The sequence below is a fragment of the Podarcis raffonei genome, chromosome 6 (genome assembly GCF_027172205.1).
Source record: "Podarcis raffonei isolate rPodRaf1 chromosome 6, rPodRaf1.pri, whole genome shotgun sequence".
NCBI lineage: Eukaryota > Metazoa > Chordata > Lepidosauria > Squamata > Lacertidae > Podarcis > Podarcis raffonei.
Window position 1 is genome coordinate 429,501 of NC_070607.1, and position 23,677 is coordinate 453,177.

Here is a 23,677-nt window from a genome sequence, read left to right on the forward strand (position 1 = left end):
GTGCGCCCTGGGTGCGCTTTATGAAAGGAGCTACAGCAGGCTTCCACTATTCCCCCCTCCCTGTGCCCCTGCCCCAGGCAGCGTTTCCATACACTCCACTACAGCAAAGTGGGACTGTCTTCCTACTTGTGGAAACTGGACTTGCTACACCTTAACCCCCCTCATGGTAACCTTGGCAACTCCTGTTGTGTGGACACCCAATAACACATTTGATGTGTTAGTGAGCAACAATCAACACCTTTGTCTGTCAATGGCTTATTTCCCAGCCCCCAAACTAGGCGAGCTGCCTGGGCTTGTGATCCTAAACTTTAATGCAACTGCACTTGGCATACTTTTAACCAAACTTTGCTTAACCCATGAATTTAGGAGTTTGATCCAATTCTAACCCTCTACTGAATCTAGAGGTTATAGGGAGTCTGCCCCTCCCCAATCTTATGACAATACTTAAGGCCCTGCTGAGCTTCTCCCCTCCCCCTGTGCTTGGTGCCTAGTTCATTTCATTTGGTAATAGATCATGATGCAATTGGCCTTCGTTAGATACTTTAGGAACATGTTTACTTTATCTTTTGTTTCTTAGATTTGTTATATATATATTTAAAAATATAATTGATAAAATAATATATGCCAGTTATGTTGTTGCTGTTCAAGCTAGCAGTGGGCTGCACAAATTTACCTAGACCTAAGCTAATATTGGAGGGCAATTGTTTACATGACTTGGATTAACATCTAAGGGATGGGAAGGAAAAGGGCGCCTACTCTGGTTCCTAGCCATCTTGTGCATACAAGTATTGCAGAAAAAGCAGCCCTCCATTAGATGTAGCTTCCAGAAGCCAAAACAAGTGGGAGACATAGTCCCCCAACTATTTTTCAGTCCAACATGGAACACAACATTCAAGATGCTACTATTCTTTATTTATAATACTATCAGTCGGCTTGTTCCTTTCTGGCAGTTTGACCAACTGTGTTAAACTGAAAGGTAACTGACATTCTTTTAGTGCACATTTATTACTAATGCAGGAAAAAAGAAAAATGCTTCCACCTTGTGGAGTGACACATTATAGCATCTGTTTACTTCATTATGGGAGCCACTTCATTTTGTGCATTCTTAGCAGCAGAGGAATCTTTGGGCATTTTCCACATACATGTCATGACCCTTGGACCTGATCTTTCTAAGGGTAACACCTATTTCCTCAAGGAGAAAGTCCTACCTACTAGTATGAAACAGACATACTAGACAGCAGGGCTTTTTTCTAGGAAAAAAACGGTGCAGGAACTCATCGCAAACAGACCTTTGTACTAGGAGTCCACATGCATCAGCTCTGCCAGTGCACAGAGCAGCCCTGCCTCTCTGGCTTGCACACACAAGCAGGAGGGACAGGGTGTTTTGCAGAGCAGATGCGCAGCGAGGCTGAAGAGCCTCATCAAAGCTCCACTGCACCTCTGGCTCACAAGAACACCCTCTCTGGAGTCCAGAGGATGTCCCCTTTGCACTCCAGGGAGGGTCTTTTTGTGAACCAGAGGTGCAGCGGGCAAGTTTATGCCAGAAGAGCGTTCCAGAGAGTTCTGACTCCAAAAAAGCCTTGCTAGGCAGAAAGGTTAGCATCAACATTAGCGTCGTTTTCCAGCCCTGCTTCTTGCTGACTTATGAATCATGCAGTGCATTCACCCAACCTATAGTTATGGAACTTAGCTGAGAGTCCTGGAAGGCCTGCTTCCTGCCTTGCAGGTCTTTTCCCACCTGGCCTGGCCTTGAACAGACTTTTGGCCTGGGGTGTTGCTTAGTGGCTGTGTGGTGCTGGGGGTGGGATGTTGCTCTTGTTTCTGTTAATTTTTTGTATCTTTATTTTGGATCTTATCATTTATGTGGAAATTGTTCAATTTGGTTGTGTAATTTTTGATGTTTTGCTTATTGTTTATGACTACTTTTGGTATGTCTGTAGTTAGGTGTTTTTTTTAATACAATAAACCCACAACTTATGTGGGAGTTACATTCCAGGGTCTTGCGCCTAAAGCCAACATAGTGTATACCAAAAACACATTGGGTTCAATGGTGGGCTGCAATGTCAAAGTCATTTCCCCCCAAACCCCATCCCCTTTTTTATTTTTTTGCCCCACATGTAAAGCTGAATGTGCACAAATGCACGTAAGTTGTGGGCGTACTGTATGTTGTAAGCCACCTTGAGCATGGTTTTAACTCTGGAAAGTGGCATACAAATAAAATGGCTTCCTTGATGCCACAATTTCTGTCCTTTCATTCTAGGATTTTTCAGATTCATTTCATGGCAGCTTTCCCCCTTAATGCGTTGTCCTTCTGCCATTGATTTCCATGTGAGCCAACCACGCGCTGTCCTTGGTTCCACAATGGCAGGCGGGAGCGCTCTCTGCTGCCGCGCTCTGCTCGTCCGCTCAACAGCTGATGGGAGGGAAGTTGTTTCTTGCAGCCAGCTGAGTTGCACAGCTTTCCTGCCCTTCCTTGTGAGATTGAGGGCGAGAAGGGAGGAAGAGGGTCTCCGCTGCCCCTTGTTCCCCTCTTACCCTTCCAAGGAAAAGTGGGGGAGACAGAAAACAAGCATCTTACTTATGTGTGCGCGGCCCAGGAATGCAACCTCCATGTGAGTGAGGAGTCTCCTCTACTGAAAACAAATAATGTTGCTGCTTCTTTGACATTTTCAGCATACACACTATTTATCACTATTTCACTATCATCTGATAAGACATGGAACAGACTCTTCTACATACAGCAGATGGTGCTGAAACAGGCAAAATCTCTTAAAGCAGAGATGAATGAAATTAAACATGAAATCATAAAGGCAATTTAAAAGGACACGGACATTTTGAATTAAAAAACAGGTGAACATTTGACATGGTTAGGAAGGGGCTGTTAATAAAATAGAAGCCTTTTATATGCAACTGTCTGGAGAAATGAAGCAATTAAATGATAAAGTGGACATTCTGGGAAGTCAGACAGAGAGATAGAAAGATATTTGGATAAATTGGCATTATTAGAATTGAGAGACAAAGAGTTCTACCTATGATTTAGAACAATTCCTGAAGAGAAGGGTGAAGATATTAGGGTTAAAGCCATTAATTCCCTGGCATGCTTTTTGGAAAAGACTATGGATGATTTAGAGGCAGAAACAGACAAAATCGACAGAAGTAATTCACGTTTTGCAAAGCTAAGAAAGGTGCCAAGAGATATTCTGGTCCAATCTGTTACAAAGAAAATTAGAGACAAAGTCCTGCAGCAGCATTTTGAGACTAGGTTGAAAATTGACAATATAGATGTGATTGTACTGAAAGAAATCCCACAGCAGACACCGCATAAAAGAAAGTCAAGTAAACTTACGCAGAAAAGAATCCAATTTAGATGGAACACACCAGAGGGAGTGACTTTCACCTTTAAACATCACAGATATTGACTGGATTCAGTACAGAAAGCAAGAGAAATTTAAACTAGGTGTGGCAGTTATGTAAATAGATGAGACTGAAGGAACAGAACTGGGAGCTGTAAGCGCAGACTTGACAAAATAATCTGCCCAGATGTGGATTTCAAATATTTAATGTGAAATATAAACGGAGCAAATGCTCCTCAAAAGAGAAAAAAGTTATTGGTTTGAAAACAAATGAAACTGAATCTAATTTGTTCACAAGAGACACATATCAAGAAAAGGGATATAAAATATTTGATTAAAAGAAAATAGGTGAGGAATCTATCCTGCAGCACTGAAGAAAAAATGGAGTTCTATATATACATTCCCGATTTTGCCTCAAACTGGTATTTTCCGATGAACAAGGTAGATATGTTGGGGTGGAAATTAATATCTAAAAGATTGAAACTTTGGTTGTAGGCATTTATGCCCCAAATGAAGAGAAATCTGTATTTTATAAAGAACTTGTGGACAGGTTGATGGACTTTTCATATGAAAATTTGTGCCTTATGGGAGACTGGAATGACGTGGTCTCCCCAATACAGGACAGTAGAGAGAAAAATGTGGAATCAAGGAGACTGTACAATTAAAACAAGGGAACAGTAAACAGTGAAAGGTTATGGCCTCCAACTGTTTTCTCATTTACAATTAACAGAAATATTTAAGTTGGATAATAAGACTTTTGGTATAGAACAAAAAAAGACAGATATTGAAATACAATTGCGTACAGATGACAAACATGTTATTGCAGAAATATATAAACTTAGTTGAAATTTGAAATGCAAGAAAAACAAGTTAAATAATGCATGATTAAATGGGCAAAATAAATGGTTCTAATATACAGATGAAACAGGAACAAATGTGGACTAAATGGTTAAAATACACATTGTGTTGTGATTTAAAAGGGAGTTATTACAAAATGATGTAAAATTGGTACCTATCTCCTGAGAAGTTAGGAGTTCTCTTCTCTTCCCCCCTTTTTTTGTCTGTTTTTATTTAGATTAGCTTTTTACCCTGATAAAAAGATATCTGATATTAATCTTTGTATTCTTTTACAAACTTTAATAAAATATTTTTTTAAAATCCCGACTGGTGATAGAACACTTGCCATATGGAAAATAGCATGGACCAAGATCACTTCCAAAAAGCCTCTACATCCCTTTGATAGCCTATTGACTAGATTGAAAAATTGTGCCTCTTTCCTACCTGTGTTTCCCAAACAGAAAAAATGTGTAAAATTACAAAATGATCTAACCTTGCTCACTCAGTATCTCACACTACAGGGAAACTGGAGTGCCTTACAATAATGAAAATAAAAAATTAGAATTTTCAGCTATTAAAGCAATTCTATGACATAAGGAAATAGGAATGCCATTTGAGTACTGGTGATCAAGATAAAAGCTGGTAAGTCACATTAACATTGCATTCACCAATGTGTAATGTCAGTAAGAGATGCACATTTTCAGCTTCCAATTTTGTTTAACAGTTGGTCTAACTTGTGCAAGTTCTTTCTGTAAGCCACCAAATGCCACCTTAAGCAAGCCTGTACCACCAACCCCTTCACCTCACCCCATAAAAAAGTACATGCATGCACCTGAGGGATGCAAAAACTTTGTACTAATACACTGAAAATAGAGGAAAATACTTTGCTTCTCACTTCTCTGCATGTTTACTTGGAATCAGGTTCCACAGGCTGTGTTTGCATGTAATGCGAAGCCAGAAAATAAAGTTTATTAAACCACTAGGGATTAAACTTCAAGCTAGGCACTGATACAGGCATTCCTGCTTCAGGAAAATAAACCATGGAGGGTATGGTTTCCTGTGACATTTGAACTCAAACAAATCATGACCACTAGCCAACTTGAAGTCATGGCAACTGTGGTTTGTTTGTGGGAAACAACTATGATTCCAGGTTTGGATGACATACTAAGCCAACCACTTTGTGGTTTGGTTTCCCCACTTGCAGAAGGCAGAAGCAAAGTAGGAATTCATATTTTCTGGCTTAGCATTAAATGTGAACACAGCCACTAGGTCCCACTGAACTTATTCCCCAATAGGTAAAGGTAAAGGACCCCTGAACAGTTAAGTCCAGTCGCAGATGACTCTGGGGGTGTGGCGTTCATCTCGCTTTCAGGCCAAGGGAGCTGGCGTTTGTCAACAGATGGCTAGCGCACAGAAATGCCGTTTACCTTCCTGCTGAAGCGGTACCTATTTATCTACTTGCATTGGCATGCTTTCAAACTGCTAGGTTGGCAGAGAGACACGGGTGGCGCTGAGCCTCTTGGGCTTGCTGATCGAAGGTTGGCTGTTCGAATCCCCGCAACGGGGTGAGCTCCTGTTGCTCTGTCCCAGCTCCTGCCAACCTAGCAGTTCGAAAGCATACGAGTGCAAGTAGATAAATAGGTACCGCTGCAGCATTTCCATGCACTCTGGCTTCCATCACGGTGTTCCGTTGCACCAACCTAGCAGTTTAGTCCTGCTGGCCACATGACCTGGAAAGCTGTCTGTGGACAAACGCCAGCTCCCTCAGCCTGAAAGCGAGATGTGTGTCGTACCCCATAGTCACCTTTGACTGGACTTAACCGTCCAGGGGTCTTTTACCTTTTATTCCCCAATAAGGATGCACAGGAACGTAGCTTTAAGCTGAAGAAGGTGGCAGAAAAGATGCATGGACAATAAACAGGATCTTAAAATTAATTAATTGATTGATTGATTAAAAACCTCGGCATTTGTACCTTACAACATCCATACAGTCCCCCCCCCCAGAAGCACATATCCAGCACATGCAGTAATCATTATTCATACATGATCTCTTAATTTTGCATTCATACTTTCACAGCCAAGAAAAAGAGCCACCCTTAAAAATACTAAGCAACTAGGTTCTAACCTGATTTGCATTTTACTCATATTCAGTCCCTGTGGGGACTTCTTCCAGTGGTGTCTGCCTGCTACCCTTAAAGTAGGAGGCAGCTAGGAGCCACAGTGAGACAAATTAAACACCAAGACCCCAAAGCACAGAGAACAGTGTTGATTGTCATATCAATATTGTAATGGGATGTTAAAAATAACAAAATAGCCAAAACATAGGGACAGTTCAGATAAACTGGGAAGCCAGGTGCATGATGAAGAAATTGGAAGGTTCCAATTCTACTTTAAAGCAAACCACAGTTCCCTGTGATTAATGAATTTAGGGAACAATGGTTTATTTCTGCCATATTTTATAATCCTATGCAAACGGATTTGGGAGTAAACCATTTGGATTTCTCAGAGCTGGATAGAATTGCACTAGTTAACAAACCAGGATCTGAAACCATGGTTGATCCTGGTTTATTTCAACAAACTATGGTTTGAATAACTCAGAATAACAATCCCCCAGGTTTATCCATAAAGGGGAACCATTTTTTTTTTACAGAAAAGCAGAAGCTTCCAACCTTCTCCTTGTTGCACCCTGGAGATAGGGAGGCTCTCTTGGGCTTATCCGTGCAGCATGAAAGCAGTTTCCAGATGTGTCTGAACAAAACCATAAAAAGTAAATTGTAACACCAGCAGGAAGCAACTTCTTCCAAAGAACACATTTTAAAATGTATATTCAGGAAAGCAAGCAAAAATTAAAATATGCTTATTTTCATACTGTTCATTAGTGCCCAAGAAACCTAAAGAAAGATTCAGTCCAATCTCCTCTATGGGACCTGTGTCTCACATTGGTGTCTGACCCTTAAAAAGCACACCTAACATCTAGAGTTACAATTTTGATCTCCACTTGGTTTGTGCTGGAACAGAAGGTTCATCTTTAAGGCTTGGGGGAAGGTAAGGATATTAAAAATAGGGAAAGCAGTAAAATTCCACCTATTCACCCAAGTCTTTCTTTCAGTAATTGCCACAATGAGATTCTCCATATTTAGACAAAATCATTCAGGTTGAAAGAAATGTGATCAGCTATTGTGGCAGGTCTTGGCAAGCATAACTATCCTAAGCCATTTTAGACTATCCTAATCTGAGGTAGAACATCTTCTTTCCAAAGACCAAGAAAAATTGTCCAATAATTTATAAAAACATTGCTTGGCAAATGTAAATCTAACAGCCAATGCTAGACCATAGGAGAATGCAGTCCTGTTTGTTAGCACCTTTAACAGAACGAAGTCTTCTCTTTTTTGTTTTTATTGGGGAAATACTGTCGAGTCCATGCCCCGTTTTCTCCTGTAGCATTTATTGCAACATCAATAAGGTAATCTGGTGTCAGCCACCTCAAGAGGATCAGGAAAAGAAAGCTGAGCACAGCAAAAAGAGCAAAAATGCAGCCGGTCACTGGGCCACAGTGAGAGATTAGTCTGTCAAGTCGGTTGCCCATTGGTAATACAGTTTCACCTGCCACTCTGTCATACACCTAAGAAAGAAAGGGGGAGGAATACATGAGGGTTGTCTGCAATGTTTAGATTGCATCATCTAATAGGCAAGACATCTGCTTATAAGGCTGATTATATTCTAAGTCCAATACAGGGTGTACTTCTGCATATGCACAAGCACTTGTGGGGCTTAGGAGAGATCTCAGAAAGAGGTCCATAGGTAGCAGCTCTCTCTCAGCAGCAGGTCCACAGACTGTTTTGCAAGGGGAGGCTCTTGATTCTCAATAACATTGCATCTAGGGGAGGAGGAGAATTTACTCATCTGACTAGAGTTGCTCCAGTACAGAGTACAATGTATGTGAAGGGTTCTGGTGGAAATAAGTTAGGAATATCTAGTAAAGACTGTTAGTTAGAAGGATTTCCACACCAACAAGCTAAATAGTAAAACTAGGAGATGTTATGCAAGGGCCCAAGTGAAGGCAATTTTAATGAAGCTTGCAAATTATGCTACCAGCACAAGGAATTTGAGAACTTATTTCTGTTACGTAATATCACAACAAAGTATGACATAAAAACAACATATTTGTAGAGCTGCTCACCCTCCACTCTGAAAAATACTCAAGCCTCCCTGCTGAACCTTTGACCCTTCAGATGCTGCTGGGCTGCCATTGCCACCATCCTGAACACTGAGCACGCTTTTGGGGGCTGATGGGCATTGCAACACCTGGAGGGCCACAGGTTCCCCCCCACACACACTAAAACAAAGACCAGGAAAATATAATGGGTCTCAGAATATGGAAGTGTACCTACTTTTTCAGTTCTCTTTGCAACATCCTTCCAAGTATAGAAAGTTTTAACGTTGTTGTGTATTATTTCTGAAGACAGAAGCGATCCCGACTTCAGTTGACGAATTGCCTTTTCCAAACCATTACAGAGAGATTTCACGGAAGGTTCACATAAGATTATAAAATTCTCGGGCAGCACCTCAGGAATCCCACCAACCCTTGTACTCACCACCTAAAATAGCAGGAAAATTTATATTATACTTATCAGGCAATTTAGGTTTCAAAAATACTATATCAATAATACAACACAGTAATGAATGTTTCACCTCCAAATGATCAGCTGTAAATGTATAAATAAATGTGTTGTGTTGTCTTGCCCTTCCATCTAGGTGGCATAAATGGCCTTCTCAGCTTCTATCTCAACTTTTATCCTTATAGCAACACTGTGAGGTAAATCAGATGAAGAGTATATGAATGGCCCAAAATTACACAGGGAGACTCATGACTGTGGAAACTCCTCAAGAAAGGAGACACTTTGATTCAGCGCCATTTCTCTCTCCTTTGACCCCCCGCCCCGTTGTCAAAACAGGTCACTTCTTGCCCAAACACCCTCCACCAGTACTAATATCTTACAAATCCATTAGACAAGCTGTTTTTGTTGTTTTCTCGGGCAGTCCTGCAGCAGATGTCCACTGGACTTGCAGCAAAAACACCTTTTTACTTTGTTGACCACCGGCTGGTCTGCAGCAGCTCCTCCTGGCTGTTTCTCCGGCTCCCGACACCTCTGCTCTTCCCTGCTGTTGTTCCCTCTGGGATGCTCCAACAGCTGGGCTGAGGTCATCTTTCGCTCTGCACGCCTGTCCCCCTCTGCATACAACCGTCCGGTAACATATTCCAGAGTCAGCTTGTCAGTCTCTACTGACTCGAGGGAATTGACCAGCATATCATAGCTGTCATCAAGGTAACTCAGGACTATAAAGACTTTGTCCTCTTCCCCCACAGGCCTCCCTCTTAAGGCTAGCTCCTGGAAACAGCCTGTTAGGAATTTTAGGTGGTTTACCAGGGAGTCCCCCGGTTTCTTCCGACACCGGTACAGTCTCCTGGTCAATGTTATCAGTGAGCCAGCTGTCTCTTGCACATGGACAGCCTTGAGCGCACTCCACGCCTCACTTGCCGTCACCTTATCAGCTACATAGACTAGCTGGCTGTCGTCCACTCCAAGGATGATCGTAGCCAAGGCTTTCTCATCCTTTTCTAGCTGGGCCTCTGCTAGTGCCAGCTTTTCATCATCCTCATCCCACCCAGGGGGCTGCGGTGTAGTTTCCACCACCTTCCACAGGCCCTCACGCTTGAGGAAGTGTTGCATGCGGACCGACCAGGTGCTGTAGTTTGTGGCTGTCAGCTTCTCCAGCAACACACCAGTTCTGGACTGCTCCATCCCTGCAGCTCACCTCCAGCACCCACGGCTAGATAACTGCCACCTGTACTCTTGCGCAGCAGAAGCGTGCTGGGCCCATAACCCTGTCGCGAATTCCTCGCGGCGCTTTCAGCAGAAACGCTCAGAGTCCCAGGTTTTTCCAGTGCAGTCTTTTTAATGTGAGCTATATACAGGTATTTACAAAAACAGTCCATACAGAGTACCTGCTCCTTAAGGCAAACGAATACTCTCCACCACAGCACAACCACCACCACAGTTACTGTTGAACAGGCTTTCCTTTTAAAACAGGTGACAGCCAATCATATTCCTGCTGAGTCACTCTGACCCAGCACTTCACAGAGTACTGCATCAGCCTGTTGAAGCCTGCAGACTTACTCAGTATCCTGCGAATCCCAACAGAGGGAACGTGTTGGGAGCAAGGAATCACCATTGTGCCTGCATAATAGCCCTGAAGGTTAGTCCTTGGGACATCAGGTCAGCTAAAGCTCCCTTCTTTTAATTACTTCTGAGACTGGGATGAATTACGACGGACGTGATTCTATCCACCACTTAATTTTCACCTAGACACAAATGGACTGCTGGCGTAAGATGAGACATTACCTAACAGCCAGAAAAATAATAAAAAATATATCTTAATTATTTGTGATTAAGAAAGATTATAAACGGATAAGGGTGCTTAATAATCTTTATTTTATATTACTTTTAATGCTCTGTCCTTTTTGTGAAGTGCTACAAAAGTGAAAATAATTTCTTTAGCATAAGAAAGGAATGCAATTCTCTATTAAAGAGATGAAAGTCATCTTTATTTCTCTTTTTTCTCTCTTTCTTTTTATTTTTTATTACCTTTATTTCCTGCTTTCTCTACTCTGGATTAATGAAGGTATGCACAAAAGGTGTTGGATGGAAGGTGAAAGACCATGCGTGAGAGGCAGGGAAGATCTCCCAAGGGGGAGCTGGGAGGGTCCCCCACCTTCTGTGGGGGACAAGAGCTAAGCTGCACCTCTGAAAGATGGCTTTCTATCCCCCCCTTTATGCTTCTTCTTTTCTTCTTTTCTTTTTTATTATTTGGATTAGTTGTTTTTTAATTGTAGTGTATGCTGAAAACTATACACACACAAACACACACACAGAGTGCTTTTTTCTTTAAAAATGTTAAGGGGTACTCTCATTTTGACTCAAGAAAATCACCATTCTATAGTTCAAATCGGGGAAAACAAATGGAGAAAAGTACAAAATTCACAAAATGTTTAGGTGTATGCGTACCCCTGCATACCCCCAGAAAAAAAACACTGTGTGTGTGTGTGTGTGTGTGTGTGTGTGTGTGTGTGTGTAAAGGTTGGATGTAAATAAATCAAGCAAATGAAGATGAATTAATCAAATGAAGTAATCAGTGTACTTTATGACCTCTTAAGCCAATTTTATATGAACATACGTGAAAATATCAAATAGAGTAGAAAAGGCCAGCACAGCAGAATCCTCAAAACTGAGCAGCACAACAGATATGCATAGCAGTTCCTAGAGCCTACATTTTTATGTCTTCCTGCAATAGCCAGAAGGGGCGGTTTATCAATCACCTGGCAGGACACAATACATAGCTGGTGGATCATAAATTGAGATCTATGTGACAAAGGTGGAAATGCGCCTTTCAGGGTTCATCATCCCACTGGAGCTGTGAGCAGTCACACCCCTGAGAAACAGAGAGAGGGCTTCTCCCAAAGTTCTGCAGGGCTGAAGGATACCAAAGAGTCCAGAGACCTCAGACTCCAGCCTCCCTGCCGCTTCAGAGAGAGGCAAGGAGGAGAAACCAAACTCCTTCCCTTTGCTGCAGAAGCACCATCTCAACAACTTGCAGCAGGCAGAACCAATGAATAGATGAGCTGGATTGCTCCTCACCCATTCCTTGGTCTATGCCAGCCAAACATTACTAGAATAAAAAAAGCCAGTTAGGAATCTATAATTCCTCCTGTTCAGTTTCAGCAGTGCTTGCGACTTGCACTCTTTTCTGCCTAGCTTAATCTAGCAGCCACGTCAGAAAAACATGGAAGTCTGTAAGTACTTGAGAACATTCAGAGACTCAAAATGATTTTTTTAATTTAATCCAAACAGTGAGTGATCTTCTTCCAAATGAACCAAAATAAGATTTGATTTAATTCAATCTTTTACCTCAACATTTTCATTTTATATTGTTTTTCTTTCTCCTATATTGCTAAACTGTAGAATAATCTCTCCTTCACTAGATACACAATGTGGCAATCTAATGTTTAAAGCTGTCAATGAATATTTTTAAGGATAATGATTGAGTCTTCAGTTGTCCAAATGCTGCTTTCTGAATCAAAGATGAGAATAAGACAAATAATCAAGGTTCAAACACACCTTGCATTCCTGAAATATGCAAGCCAGTTATGTTAAAATTCTACATAATGAATACAGATAACTGACAATCAAGTTGTAAGTCCCATGCAAACTGATTCTTCATTTCCAAAGAACTTGTAGTTATAAGTGTAGACACTTCTGTCAGATATGTTATTCAAAAGTCTGCTTGTTAATGCGTAGTTGTATATTATGTTATTAAGAAAATGTCCAACTAGTCTCTCTAAACAAGGAAACTGTTTTTACCTGTAAACCACAACTGGCAGCTTCCACAATTGCCATGCAAAATGCTTCGGTGAGAGAAGTGTTGAGAAAAATGTGTCCCTGAACCAAGACATTTCTAACATCCTGATGTTCTAAAGCTCCCAGGAGACGGACTCTGCATGCAATTAGAGAAAACAAGTTTTTTAAAGGTAATCTTTGCAAAAGTCTTCATAACCATGTGTATGATGATCACAGTCAAACATAAGCACTTGTCAATATCACTAATTTTGTGGCTTATGAACTTTCTTAGCTATTTACACTACTGACACTGATGGGCTGGACTGCATATCAAAACAAGCTCTACAATGCTTTTATATGGCATTGGTTCACACATTCGGATACAATCCATAACGGGCATAATTCAGCCAACATTTAATGACACCACATAGAGAAAACTTCGTGATGGGTATCCATTATGATAGTCTCCAAAAGGATTACTGTCATGTACTGTGAGGCTGACTTTTAAAATGGTGCAGACAGTTTAGCAGGCCCAAAACAGAGCAATGCAGTTATTTGCACTAGTTTCCATGTCATTTCTGGGCCTGGTTTTAAGTCCTGGCATTAATTTTTAAAGCCCTAAACATATTGGGGCCAGGTTACTTAGAGGATTGCTCTTTGCCAATACAGTCAAACCTCGGTTGTCGAACATAATCTATTCCAGAAGCTCGTTCGGCTTCCAAAATGTTCGAAAACTGAGGCGCAGCTTCCGATTGGTTCCAAGAGTTTTCTGCATTCAGCGGAAGCCGCATCGAATGTTCAGCTTCCGAAAAACGCTCGAAAACCATTCGGAAGCTGAAATGGTTTGGGAGCTGAAACATTCCAAAATGGAGCTGTTCAGGAACCGAGGTTTGACCGTATATACATTTTTTCTTTTCCACTTTCACTCGCCTAAAGAGATGGGCAACTAGCTGCCGTTTTATTTATTAAATTTTTTATTTTATTAAATTTGTACCCTGCCTTTCCTCCTAAAGGAGCAATTATGCTTATGGAACACTCTTCCCCAGGGAATGACAACATTAAGACTTTTGTGCCAAGTAAAGAGCTGACTTTTGATAAAGTCCCTCACCAAAGGCTCACGGGGTAAGAGGAGAAGTCCTCTTGCAGATCAGTATTTTGTTAAGAAACAGGAAGCAGACTGTAGAATTAAAAGGACAGTTCTTTCAAAAGAGTGATGTAGAAAATGGGAGTTCACCAAGGATCAGTGTTATGACATTTGCTTTTTAACTTGCTCATAAAATGATCAAGGGCTAGGAATGAGCAGGGAGGTAGCCAAATTTGCTAATGATACCAAGTTGTTCAAGCTGAACAAAACAAAAAGGGACTGTGAAGAGCTCCAGAAGGATTTCTCCAAACTGGGTCAATGGACAGTAAAATGGCAAAAAAATAAATAAATCCAAACTTCACATACAGTCAAACCTCGGTTGTCAAACGTAATCCATTCTGGAAGCCCGTTTGGTTTCCAAAATGTTCGACAACTGAGGCATGGCTTCTGATTGGCTGCAAGACCCTCTTGCACTCAAGCAGAAGCCGTGTTGGGTGTTCGGCTTCAGAAAAACATTAAAAAACCCGAACTTTTACTTCTGGGTTTTCGGCTTTTGAGAGCCAAAATGTTCCAAAATGGGGGTGTTTGGGAGCCGAAGTTTGACTGTATATGCTAATGTAATCTGGACTGGTGGTGAATGACTAGGAACAAGACTTTGGGGCTATAGTGGCTAGTTCAGTGAAGAAGCTCAATGTGGACCAACAAGGAATAGAAGAAATACAAGTATCTTTAGAAAATAACTGGGCATCTTATTTAAACTGAGCAAGAAAGCAATTTTGAAAAGATTTTGAAGAACTGAATACTGATTGACCATCAAGCACCTTCCAGATTACAAATTTACATATTTGGGGGATTATCCACAGCGGATTATCAGACTGGTGTGCCATCCCCCACCCCCATGTGCACTGAGCTGCATACCTGAAAAAGAATGACTCACCTAAACAAATTTTGTAAGTTTATAATATGCCAGAATTGAGAGCACTCTTCCAAAACAAGAATGTTCCAGTAAAATCACAGCATGCTACCAAGTGTTGCTCAGTATCTGGCAGGATGGTGGAAATTATATGCAAATTTCATTAGCCATATGCACCTCCCCCTTGCAACCTTCCTCCCAATGCTCACCCAATTCTTCCTTTGACCCTTCAATCACCACAACAGTATTAAAACAAGAGCAAGGCAAGTACCTGTCATGCAGCTGGTATCTTTCCCGTACCTCTTCTAATACAATTCTTTTTGGTCCTTCTCCTCCAACTAAGAAATGTAAATCTGGATACTTCTGACAAAGTTCAGGAATTATACCACTAAGCAAATCTATACCTGAAGACATAATATTTAGAGGCAGTTGGTATTTCAGATTTGTTACTTATCTACCTGACAAAGCATTCCATCATACGTCAGCATCAAAAGAAAATGACAAAAAAACTGTGTTAATAAAATTGCAAATAAAAAACTATAGTGTACTGTATTGGGTTCTTTGATTTTTTACTGTGACCAGATTTAGAGTTTATTTCTGAAGTTTACAAATTTACTTCAACTCTATCTTACTCCATAAAAATTTCATTACTGCTGCGAGATCTCAGTGGTACCTGATTTCTAAGTATCTGCTACACTACAAGCAAAGCTTTGTGCACAAGCTGCTTTTGGGGAAGTAGACAACAATCATATGTCCTACCCACAGAAGCAGGGAGGATTAATGGAGAATATATAAGGCATAACAAAACTTAAGAGAAAGAGAAGATAAAGTGTCTTGAACAATTACTTTCTTCTAGCAGTTGCACTAGAAAACCTGTTTCCTCAAAAGTAAGTCCTCCTGGGTTCAGAAGAACTTACTCCCATGTAACAGAAGACTGGAAGCCGTGAGGTGGCATGGCTACTGTCAGGAACAGGAGGGAATAAAGTCCACTGACAGAGAAAAGGTAGCAGGGATGGATTCTCTACTAGTATCTAAACTACTAGCCCAGAGGCAACAGTCCAAAAGGAAAATGCACTAGATATTGTGTAGGTGGATTACCAACATGCCTTGTACTGGTGAATGGAAGGTAGCACACTGCACTTTCACAACCATTCCCCCTAAATTAATTGCAGTCATATCCTGCCTTTCCTCCAAGGAGCTGTGCATGGCTTTCCCTTGCCTCATTTTATACTACGAAAAGCCCCGTGAAACAGTACAGGCTGAGAGATGACGTGACTCAGGGTCATGCTGAGCTTCACGGCAGAGCAAGAACTTCAACACTGGCTCCCCAATGTTAGTGTGACACTTACACGACAGCAAATTTTTTAAAGGCAAAACATTGTGCCAGTCAGTATTTTTCTTCTTCTAAAAAAAAAAATGGTGCCGGTAGAGCGTATCCGTGAGCATCCCAGGAAAAAAAAACATTGGTGCCAGTGCTGAAGATAAAAATGTCTTCTAGAAAGAGCTAATGGGCCAATGCCTTTTTATTACTCTTTGCTCTGAATTTGTTGTCTATCCTAGGTTTTTGGTTTAGGCACCCCTATATGTCACAACATTACTTTTTATTTTATGTATTTGCATGTTTGGAGGAACAGAACAAACTGTATGCATTATGACCGTTCTTCTAGGCCCTCTACCTGCAACAATAGCTCTTGCTCAGGTCATCATGATCCTATGATATCACAGCAGTCTCACCTGTAGTTTCACTTGTTAAAACTGGCAGGCCCACACAGTTCCTGCCAAGCAGCATGTGAATCCACATGCAACTGCATGCGGTCTGCCACAGATCTAAACAGGATTTTATACTTGCCAGGTCTTAAAATATTTAGGTGCCAGGCAGAAACTTTCCTCTACAACCAGGTCTTTGGCCTTTAACTATCTGTGACCTTTTAGAAGTGGGTGGGATGCTTTTAATGTATTTCTCTATTCTCTTTGTTTCAATGCATCTGTGTGGGATTTATTGTCTTTTTGTTTGGCTGTAAGTCACTTTGGGCTTCCCTGGGTAAGATAAAACAACTGACAAATTTAGTAAATAATAAAATAATAATAAAACCAGCCATAATATCATGCAGCAAAACTTAAGTAAATTTAAAAGGTAGATACAAACAGAAAGGCAATTTCTGATCAACTCTATAGCATTAGAAAGAAGCTACATCAAGTGCCACGTATATTTTGGATCTCATTACCTTTTCTATATACAAGCCTGCTGACAACAACAACAGTTATTGTGCTTTTGTTCCTTCTAGATACATCTGGAGTGAAGTCAGTAGGATCAACGGCATTGGGAATGACAGAAACTATTTCAGGATTCAGTGCTGCTCTCAACACAGTATTTTCCTTGCTAGTGTAAGAAACACATATTATGTGGTTTGTATCACATAGCGATACAGTCAAGAGTTTGTTTGTAAGCACCGAACTAACATCAGCAAATCCAAAAAGGGAATGGTCTGTAAAAACTGTCCGTAGTTGCATTGTCTTGGCATGGAACAGGGCATCATGAGCCATAGCAGAAAATGAACTATGGGCATGGACAATGGTGACTCTTTCACGTACAAATATATACCTGAGCAGAGGCAGGCTATGGAAGAGAGTTGTTGCAGTAGACTGGTTGTACATAACTCTTAATGGCAAATAATAGACTTTCAGTCCATTGGTGAGGTAACGAATGCCTTTACGGTCTTCATAAGCATGAGTGACAATGATAACTTTGTGTCCTCTTTCAATTAGGCACTGTGACAATTGGTAGATGTGGCTTTCCACTCCTCCCATGTTTGGATAAAAAAAGTCGGACACCATGCAAATACTATGAATTTTACTTGAACATGATGGAGATTTATGACAGTTCACCGTGGAAGAAGACAAGGGGGATAGGAAGTGCATGTGATTTCCTCTTTGACCTGCCATAGTAGTTTAGCAATCAGTCTGAAAAGTAGATATTCAACATGAAGAAAAGGCTCCATCCATTTCCTAAAAGAGCAAAGAAAAAAATACACATTACACATCAAGGCTAAAAAAAACACCTCACCACTTACAGAGGTCTGCATTGTACAGCACAATACTATGCATGCTTCTGTCAGAAATAAACCACATTCTGTTCAATAGCATTTATTATTGTCCCTAGTAAGTGTATTGCAGTGTTAGAATAAAGACTTTGGGGGAAGCCATTATCATGCAATTTATCTGCGTCCTGCCCAGCGTTCAAAATTAACCAGTCGTCAGTTGCTTTTTGCAACTCAGGAGTGAGTGCCCACCTTGCGACCGTTGAGATTTCCAGTCACGTGGTTTGCAACCGAAATCTCCTGTGGCTGGGTGAGAGCAGTGTCACTAACTGAAGTGTTCCCTTTCCACTTGCTCCTTTTGATGTGCTTAGGAAGAGAAAACCCTTTCATTGTTGTACAAAGCTCTTTCACAGTTAAATGGATTGCTTTTCTCTTGCGAGGGATGGGTGTTACTGTCCCATACATGCCTAAACTTAAGTCCCACGACCTGTACCCTCCAAGTACCACAAAAAGGACCACATAAATTCTCTATGCAAAGTTTTTTTTTACAAATTTATGAAGATAAAGGTTTCGGTAAGCTACCTGCTCTAATTGCGTAAAAGAGATTTGGTTTTTACTTTTGCTGGAATGAAACTGCTTTGCAACTTAGAATCATAAAATTGTAGAGTTGGAAATGACCCCAAGTCATCTAGGCCATGCATAGTCAACCTTTTTATGCCTACCGCCCACTAATGCATCTTTCTTGATGGTAAAATATCCTTACCACCCACCAGTGCTTGATGGAAAAACCCCTGATCTAGACCAACCCCCTGCAATGCAGGAATCTCAACTAAAGCATCCATAACGAACAGCCATCCGACCTCTGTTTTAAAACCTCCAGTGAAGGAGACTTGATTGATTCTTTGTTTCAAAATAACTTGTCTTTTGTGCACAGAATTTATTCCATCTTTAGCTAAATCCCCCATCTTATCCTCATTTGGTTTAGTAATTGTCTAAAAAAAACGTGCCTGTATGTATTGTTGTGGTGACTGAAACCTAGGTTGAGGGTGCCATTTCTCCTAGCTTTTCTGAATTATTATTATTATTATTTATTTATTTATTTATATCCCGCCCATCGTTCCGGGTTTCCCCAGCCACTCTGGGCAGAACTCAATAGAATATTAAAAACTTCAACCATTAACAACTTCGCTATACAGGGCTGCCTTCAGATGTCTTCTAAAAGTCAGGTAGCTGTTTATTTCCTCGACATCTGAGGACGGCCCTCTGCCTGGCTCCCTGTAACCTCACTAACACTGGTGCTGCCACTGGGAGCTGCATTTCTGCAAGACTTTGGGCTACAGCACCAGGAAAGCCAAGCTCAGCACAGGGATGCTCCAAGGGCACGAGGCTCTTCGGATCCCCGCAGGCACCGGAGCGGGAGCATTTCAGAGAAACGGGGCCTCATGGGATGACTATTCCTTATGACACCTGCCCAAGGCGACCCAAGGAGGCTTCCATGCGACCAACAGCAGGCAAAGCCCCGGGGCGGGAGGCGGCCCACTCCTGAGAGGCTGACGGGCAAGAGCGGCGCCTCGAGTCCCCTCGGGGGAGAAGGGGCGCGGGGGGGAGGCCTCTCGGCGGGCGGAGGCCCCGCGGGGCCTGAGGCTCACCTGGCGCCCGCGCGAGCGAGGGACTGGAGCGGCGCTTTTCCCGGCGCCCGGCTGCTCCTTCGGCCGCCGCTCCTCGGGGACCCTCGCGGCGGGAGGCGGCCCTTGCCCTTCTCGGAGCAACAGCAGGCGCCGAGACCCACGCACCGCTTTGCCCACACGCCGCCTTCGGAGCGCGAGAGAAAGCGTCCAATGGAAGGGCAGCGCCCGGAGCACGTGGTGCAACGAAAGCCAATGCGGGCGCTCGCGGCGATTTCTCGAGGAAGCGACGCTGGACTGCGCGTTGACGTCTCCTCCGGCGCCTCCCTCCCTCCCGCTCCGCCTCCCTAGGAGGGCCTCGAGGAGACGCCTCCGAGCAGGCCGCCGTCTGCCTGCCTGCCTGCCTGCCTTCACGCTTCCCAACCTCCCGCCCTCGCCCCTCCTGCGGGGCCTCAGAGGGGCCTTGGACTCCCATCAGCCCTGACGCCTGTCCTGCTCGCTAAGAGCAGCAGGGGGCAGGTCCTGCCCAGCCGCCCCGCAGCGCAAGCGCCCTCTGCAGGCAGCGATGGCCAGAGCCAAGCAGGCGGCTGCTGGCAGGGCTGAGGCTGGCAGGCTCACCATCAAGTGGCACCAGCACCGCGTGCCCCTCCAGACTGAGGCCGCCCAGCAAGCCGAGTCTCCGTGCTCTTTCACCCCGTGGGGGCTTCTCCCAGGCCCGCTTGCTGGGTGGCACCAGCGGCGCATGCCTGCTTGTGCCTTCCATGCTGGTGTTCAGTGTGCTCCTGGTGTCAAGCGTCCTGCTCCTGATGATCTAGAAGGGCATTCTGGCAGAGGTGGAACCCCCACTGCTGCACCCTTTCTGAGGTGAGTTCCAGGTGTGGTAAACAAAATCTGCCCTTTTCCCCCTATGGGGTATCCAAGAGCCCGTATAGAGTCCTTACATGGGTTCCCTATTGGTAGGAGAAAATAAGAGGCCAACCAGAGAATATTGAGAAGCAACGCATCTAGTGAGCCTGATCTTTATTGATCTTTAAATTCCCTGCCCTGGAACTCAAGACCACCCCTCCATACATACATCACAGAAGGGGTGTAACCCAAGACCATCCCCCACAAACATACCTACATCACAGAAAAGGTGGTCCACAACAGAAATTTGAATGTTGTTTTTCCTGTCTGCCAGGTTATCTGATAATGCCTTATCTGATTGCCTTTCCTGGTAGTCTGTCAACCTTTGAAATGGTGATTACTCAATTCCTGAGACAATGGGAGGGCTCCCTGACCACCTCCCTCCTTGCAGAAAAAACATTTGGTCAGCTTGGGAGTCAAAATGGTTTCAGGTCAGTCTTCCTGTGTATATGACCTTAAATTTTATTATTACACAGGCTAGGCGTGGTGGCAGCGCCAGGGTGGAGGACATGGCTGTGCAGGTTCTGCGTGACATCTGCAACCGGACCATCCGTTCTGCGTGCGGTCAAGCAGATGCACCTCGCATGTGGGAGCTCTCGGCAGCAACGGATGGCACTCAAGCACCTCCTGGTGAATGACAAGCACTGCTTCCTGTACTGCTACGTGTCCAAGGTGGCCTGCTCCAACTGGAAGCACATTCTCAAGGTGCTGGACGGCAAACCGAACTTATGGGTGATGTTGCACAAGTGCAGACTAGACAGCATCATTTTTAGTCTTGGGTGCCTTGGGTTAGCAAAGCCAACGTTGTCTAACATATTTCCATTCACTTAATTATCGTCTACATCTCTGTCAGTGCTGGAGTATGTGTTCCTACATATCAGGAATGAGAGAACACTTTTCCTCAAGGACAAGCTTCTGGGAGCCACATGTCTGCAATGGGTGGGGAGAGAGTGAAAAGTACACAGAGAAATGGAAGTGACATGACTCCAACATGTCACTTTCTCAATGCCCTCCAGCCTTCATGCTCCTTAATATTGTTGATAAAAGGTAAAGCTACCCCTGCCCGTACGGGCCAGTCTTGACAGACTCTAGGGTTGTGCGCCCATCTCACTCAAGAGGCTGGGGGCCAGCGCTGTCCGGAGACACTTCCGGGTCACGTGGCCAGCGAGACATCGCTGCTCTGGCGAGCCAGAGCCAGCGCACGGAAACGCCGTTTACCTTCCCGCTAGTAAGCGGTCCCTATTTATCTACTTGCACCCGGGGGTGCTTTCAAACTGCTAGGTTGGCAGGCGCTGGGATCGAGCAACGGGAGCGCACCCCGCCGCGGGGATTCGAACTGCCGACCTTTCGATCGGCAAGCCCTAGGCACTGAGGCTTTTACCCACAGCACCACCCGCGTCCCAATATTGTTGATAAGTCCTATTATTATTATTATTGTTGATAAGTCCTATTATTTAAAGCCAGCAGTATGATGGAAAGCTCTGAAAACATAGAAGGAACAGTTTTAACAGCACAATCCTAACCATGTCTACTCAGAATTTAATATTGTTGATAAGTCCTATTAAATTCTGAGTAGACATGGTTAGGATTGTGCTGTTAAAACTGTTCCTTCTATGTTTTCAGAGCTTTCCATCATACTGCTGGCTTTAAAAAATATCAAGAAATTTGTGAAGAGACAGGATTTTAAAATTCATGTTCTAGGCCCTTTACCTCAAAAGGAAACTTGAAATAATCACAGATCAATAATAGACAAATCTCTCAGATTATTTACTTGTATCCAATGGTACAAACTGCTCGCCTATTTAAAACTAGTGAGGGCCCTTATTTTACTACTACTGTAGCTGCACAAAACAATGTGTAAGCTTTCAATGAATATATTTTTATGCCTAGAAACAGAAACATTAAGGGAGCTTGATATATGGAGTTGTTTTTTTAAAAAATCAACAAATATTATGCTGTCTACATTTTTCAGTCCAACATGAAACAGATTTATTTCTTCATTCAACTGGATAGAAAATATATTTCAGTGAAGCACAAATCACTGCAGATTTGAAAAAACACGTGTCCATGCATAACTTTACAAAATATTTCAGAATGTTAAACACCCAATTATTGGTTCCAAGGCTGTATCCCAAGGGGTTTGTGCACTTATATAAAAATGGACACTAGCAATAAACTATGTCTGTGATACCAAAACTGCACATTTTCCATTTGGAGCCACAAAATTAAGTTTATATATATTAAAGCACTGATTATAGACTTTATATTAATTGAGGCAGTCTTTTGGGCAGAGGTAGAAGTTACTTCCTGGCTTTTAATCCAAACTTCTGGCTTTTAATCCAAACTTCTGGCTTTCCCCCAAAACCCATTTATTGACTTTGGAAACAGTAATCATGACTACTGTGGTATTTTTTTTCAAGCTAAGAATTTACTGCACTCTTAATATGTGTCCCTAAATATAGGCTGATTAGGTTCCTAAACTCTACACAAATAAAACGAAGGCATCAACTTCCTTCATTTTTCACTGCGAAGCAAAGGAAACTCACACTATGCCTAGAACACAATTTGCAAATTATGAAGATGATCCAAGGATGCTTCCAGATGCACAGCTCCTAGACCTACCCAATCACTGCTTTACATAGTGTTAGTTATGAGCAGACTTGCAATAGATTTTCCACACTGCAGGGATTATTGTGCCTTTTCCACATAAACATTCCACTAAGCTATGTTCACACTCACACCAGTGGAGAAGAGTACAATTCATATCCAGGCAACTGTTCATTAATAATTCCTCAATGGGATTTTTTAAAGCAGTTTCAATGCATTATAATGCTTTTTAAAGAGCAACTGTCTTATTACTTAGATGCCCTTTAAGGAACTTTTAAAAACAACCCTGCTTTTTTTTTTCAACAACCCTAGCAACGGGAGAACAAACAAACAGTAGCAGCAATGACCTTTCAAATATTTACTCAGAAGGAAATCCCACTGAGTTTAAATGGAGTTTATTCCCGTTGTTAGCATTGTTGGGATTCAGGGGCATATGTGTTGGGATAAATCTTTGTAAGTTTCTGCGGTGAAAGAAGAGTGGTCAGGTAACAAATGACCTTGAACTTGCCTAATTCAACCTATGCCTGATGTAAATCCCAAAGCAGTCACTTTAAATTTATTTGATTACTTCTTCAAATTGTTTCATTCTCTCTCATCAGGTGCTTCAGGAAATAGTTACTTATTGTTTATTTTTAATCTGTTAAATTTCACCACAGTGCATTAGCACCAATTTAAAAATAGCCACTACACATCTCAAAATGGAAGAGAAGTGCTAGGCCATCTGCACCTGTGGAACTAGCATTGTTCTTTCTTCTTTTAAAGTCAGACTTTATGCAGCATGGGGAAATATGAAATAACCACAGTGAAAGCACAGCAAAAACTTAATGATACTGTAAAGTGAGTAAATAAGAGTAACAGTTCTGGAGTATAAACAGCTAGTATGGAAACACCCCAGAAAAAGAAGTTCCACTTTTTGGT

General features: G+C 42.4%; 2 protein-coding genes across 3 annotated transcripts; one reads left to right on the forward strand and one right to left on the reverse strand.

Moving 5' to 3' along the window:
• Nucleotides 1-6,853: 6,853 nt before the first annotated feature.
• On the reverse strand, nucleotides 6,854-19,421 carry PIGA (phosphatidylinositol glycan anchor biosynthesis class A). Of its 2 annotated transcripts, XM_053391011.1 has the most exons (7): nucleotides 19,271-19,421; nucleotides 16,809-17,589; nucleotides 14,855-14,987; nucleotides 12,611-12,743; nucleotides 8,582-8,788; nucleotides 7,553-7,812; nucleotides 6,854-6,938 (listed from the first exon to the last, which is right to left on the reverse strand). In XM_053391011.1, the coding sequence occupies exons 2-6, from the start codon at nucleotides 17,524-17,526 to the stop codon at nucleotides 7,555-7,557; spliced, it is 1,449 nt and encodes a 482-aa protein (XP_053246986.1). In that variant the 5' UTR covers nucleotides 17,527-17,589; nucleotides 19,271-19,421; the 3' UTR covers nucleotides 6,854-6,938; nucleotides 7,553-7,554. The 2 variants fall into 2 exon arrangements, with proteins under 2 accessions (XP_053246986.1, XP_053246985.1); XM_053391010.1 differs by lacking the exon at nucleotides 6,854-6,938 and having other exon boundaries at nucleotides 6,999-7,812.
• Nucleotides 19,422-19,527: 106 nt separating this feature from the next.
• LOC128415152 (uncharacterized) lies at nucleotides 19,528-21,327 on the forward strand. The gene is made up of 2 exons (XM_053391012.1): nucleotides 19,528-20,110; nucleotides 20,629-21,327. Exons 1-2 carry the CDS (start codon nucleotides 19,812-19,814, stop codon nucleotides 20,981-20,983), a joined length of 654 nt encoding a protein of 217 aa, XP_053246987.1. The 5' UTR covers nucleotides 19,528-19,811; the 3' UTR covers nucleotides 20,984-21,327.
• The last annotated feature ends 2,350 nt before the right edge of the window (nucleotides 21,328-23,677 follow it).

Bases quoted from the DNA above. Each gene is read 5' to 3' on its own strand.
- LOC128415152 (XM_053391012.1), top strand. From the start codon at position 19,812: ATGGCCAGAGCCAAGCAGGCGGCTGCTGGCAGGGCTGAGGCTGGCAGG. The intron at 20,111-20,628 runs GTGAGTTCCAGG...ATTATTACACAG, and splicing joins ACTGCTGCACCCTTTCTGAG to GCTAGGCGTGGTGGCAGCGC.
- PIGA (XM_053391011.1), bottom strand. From the start codon at position 17,526: ATGGCAGGTCAAAGAGGAAATCACATGCACTTCCTATCCCCCTTGTCT. The intron at 14,988-16,808 runs GTAATGAGATCC...TTATGTCTTCAG, and splicing joins CAGGCTTGTATATAGAAAAG to GTATAGATTTGCTTAGTGGT. The intron at 12,744-14,854 runs GTACTTGCCTTG...AATTGCATGCAG, and splicing joins AGATACCAGCTGCATGACAG to AGTCCGTCTCCTGGGAGCTT.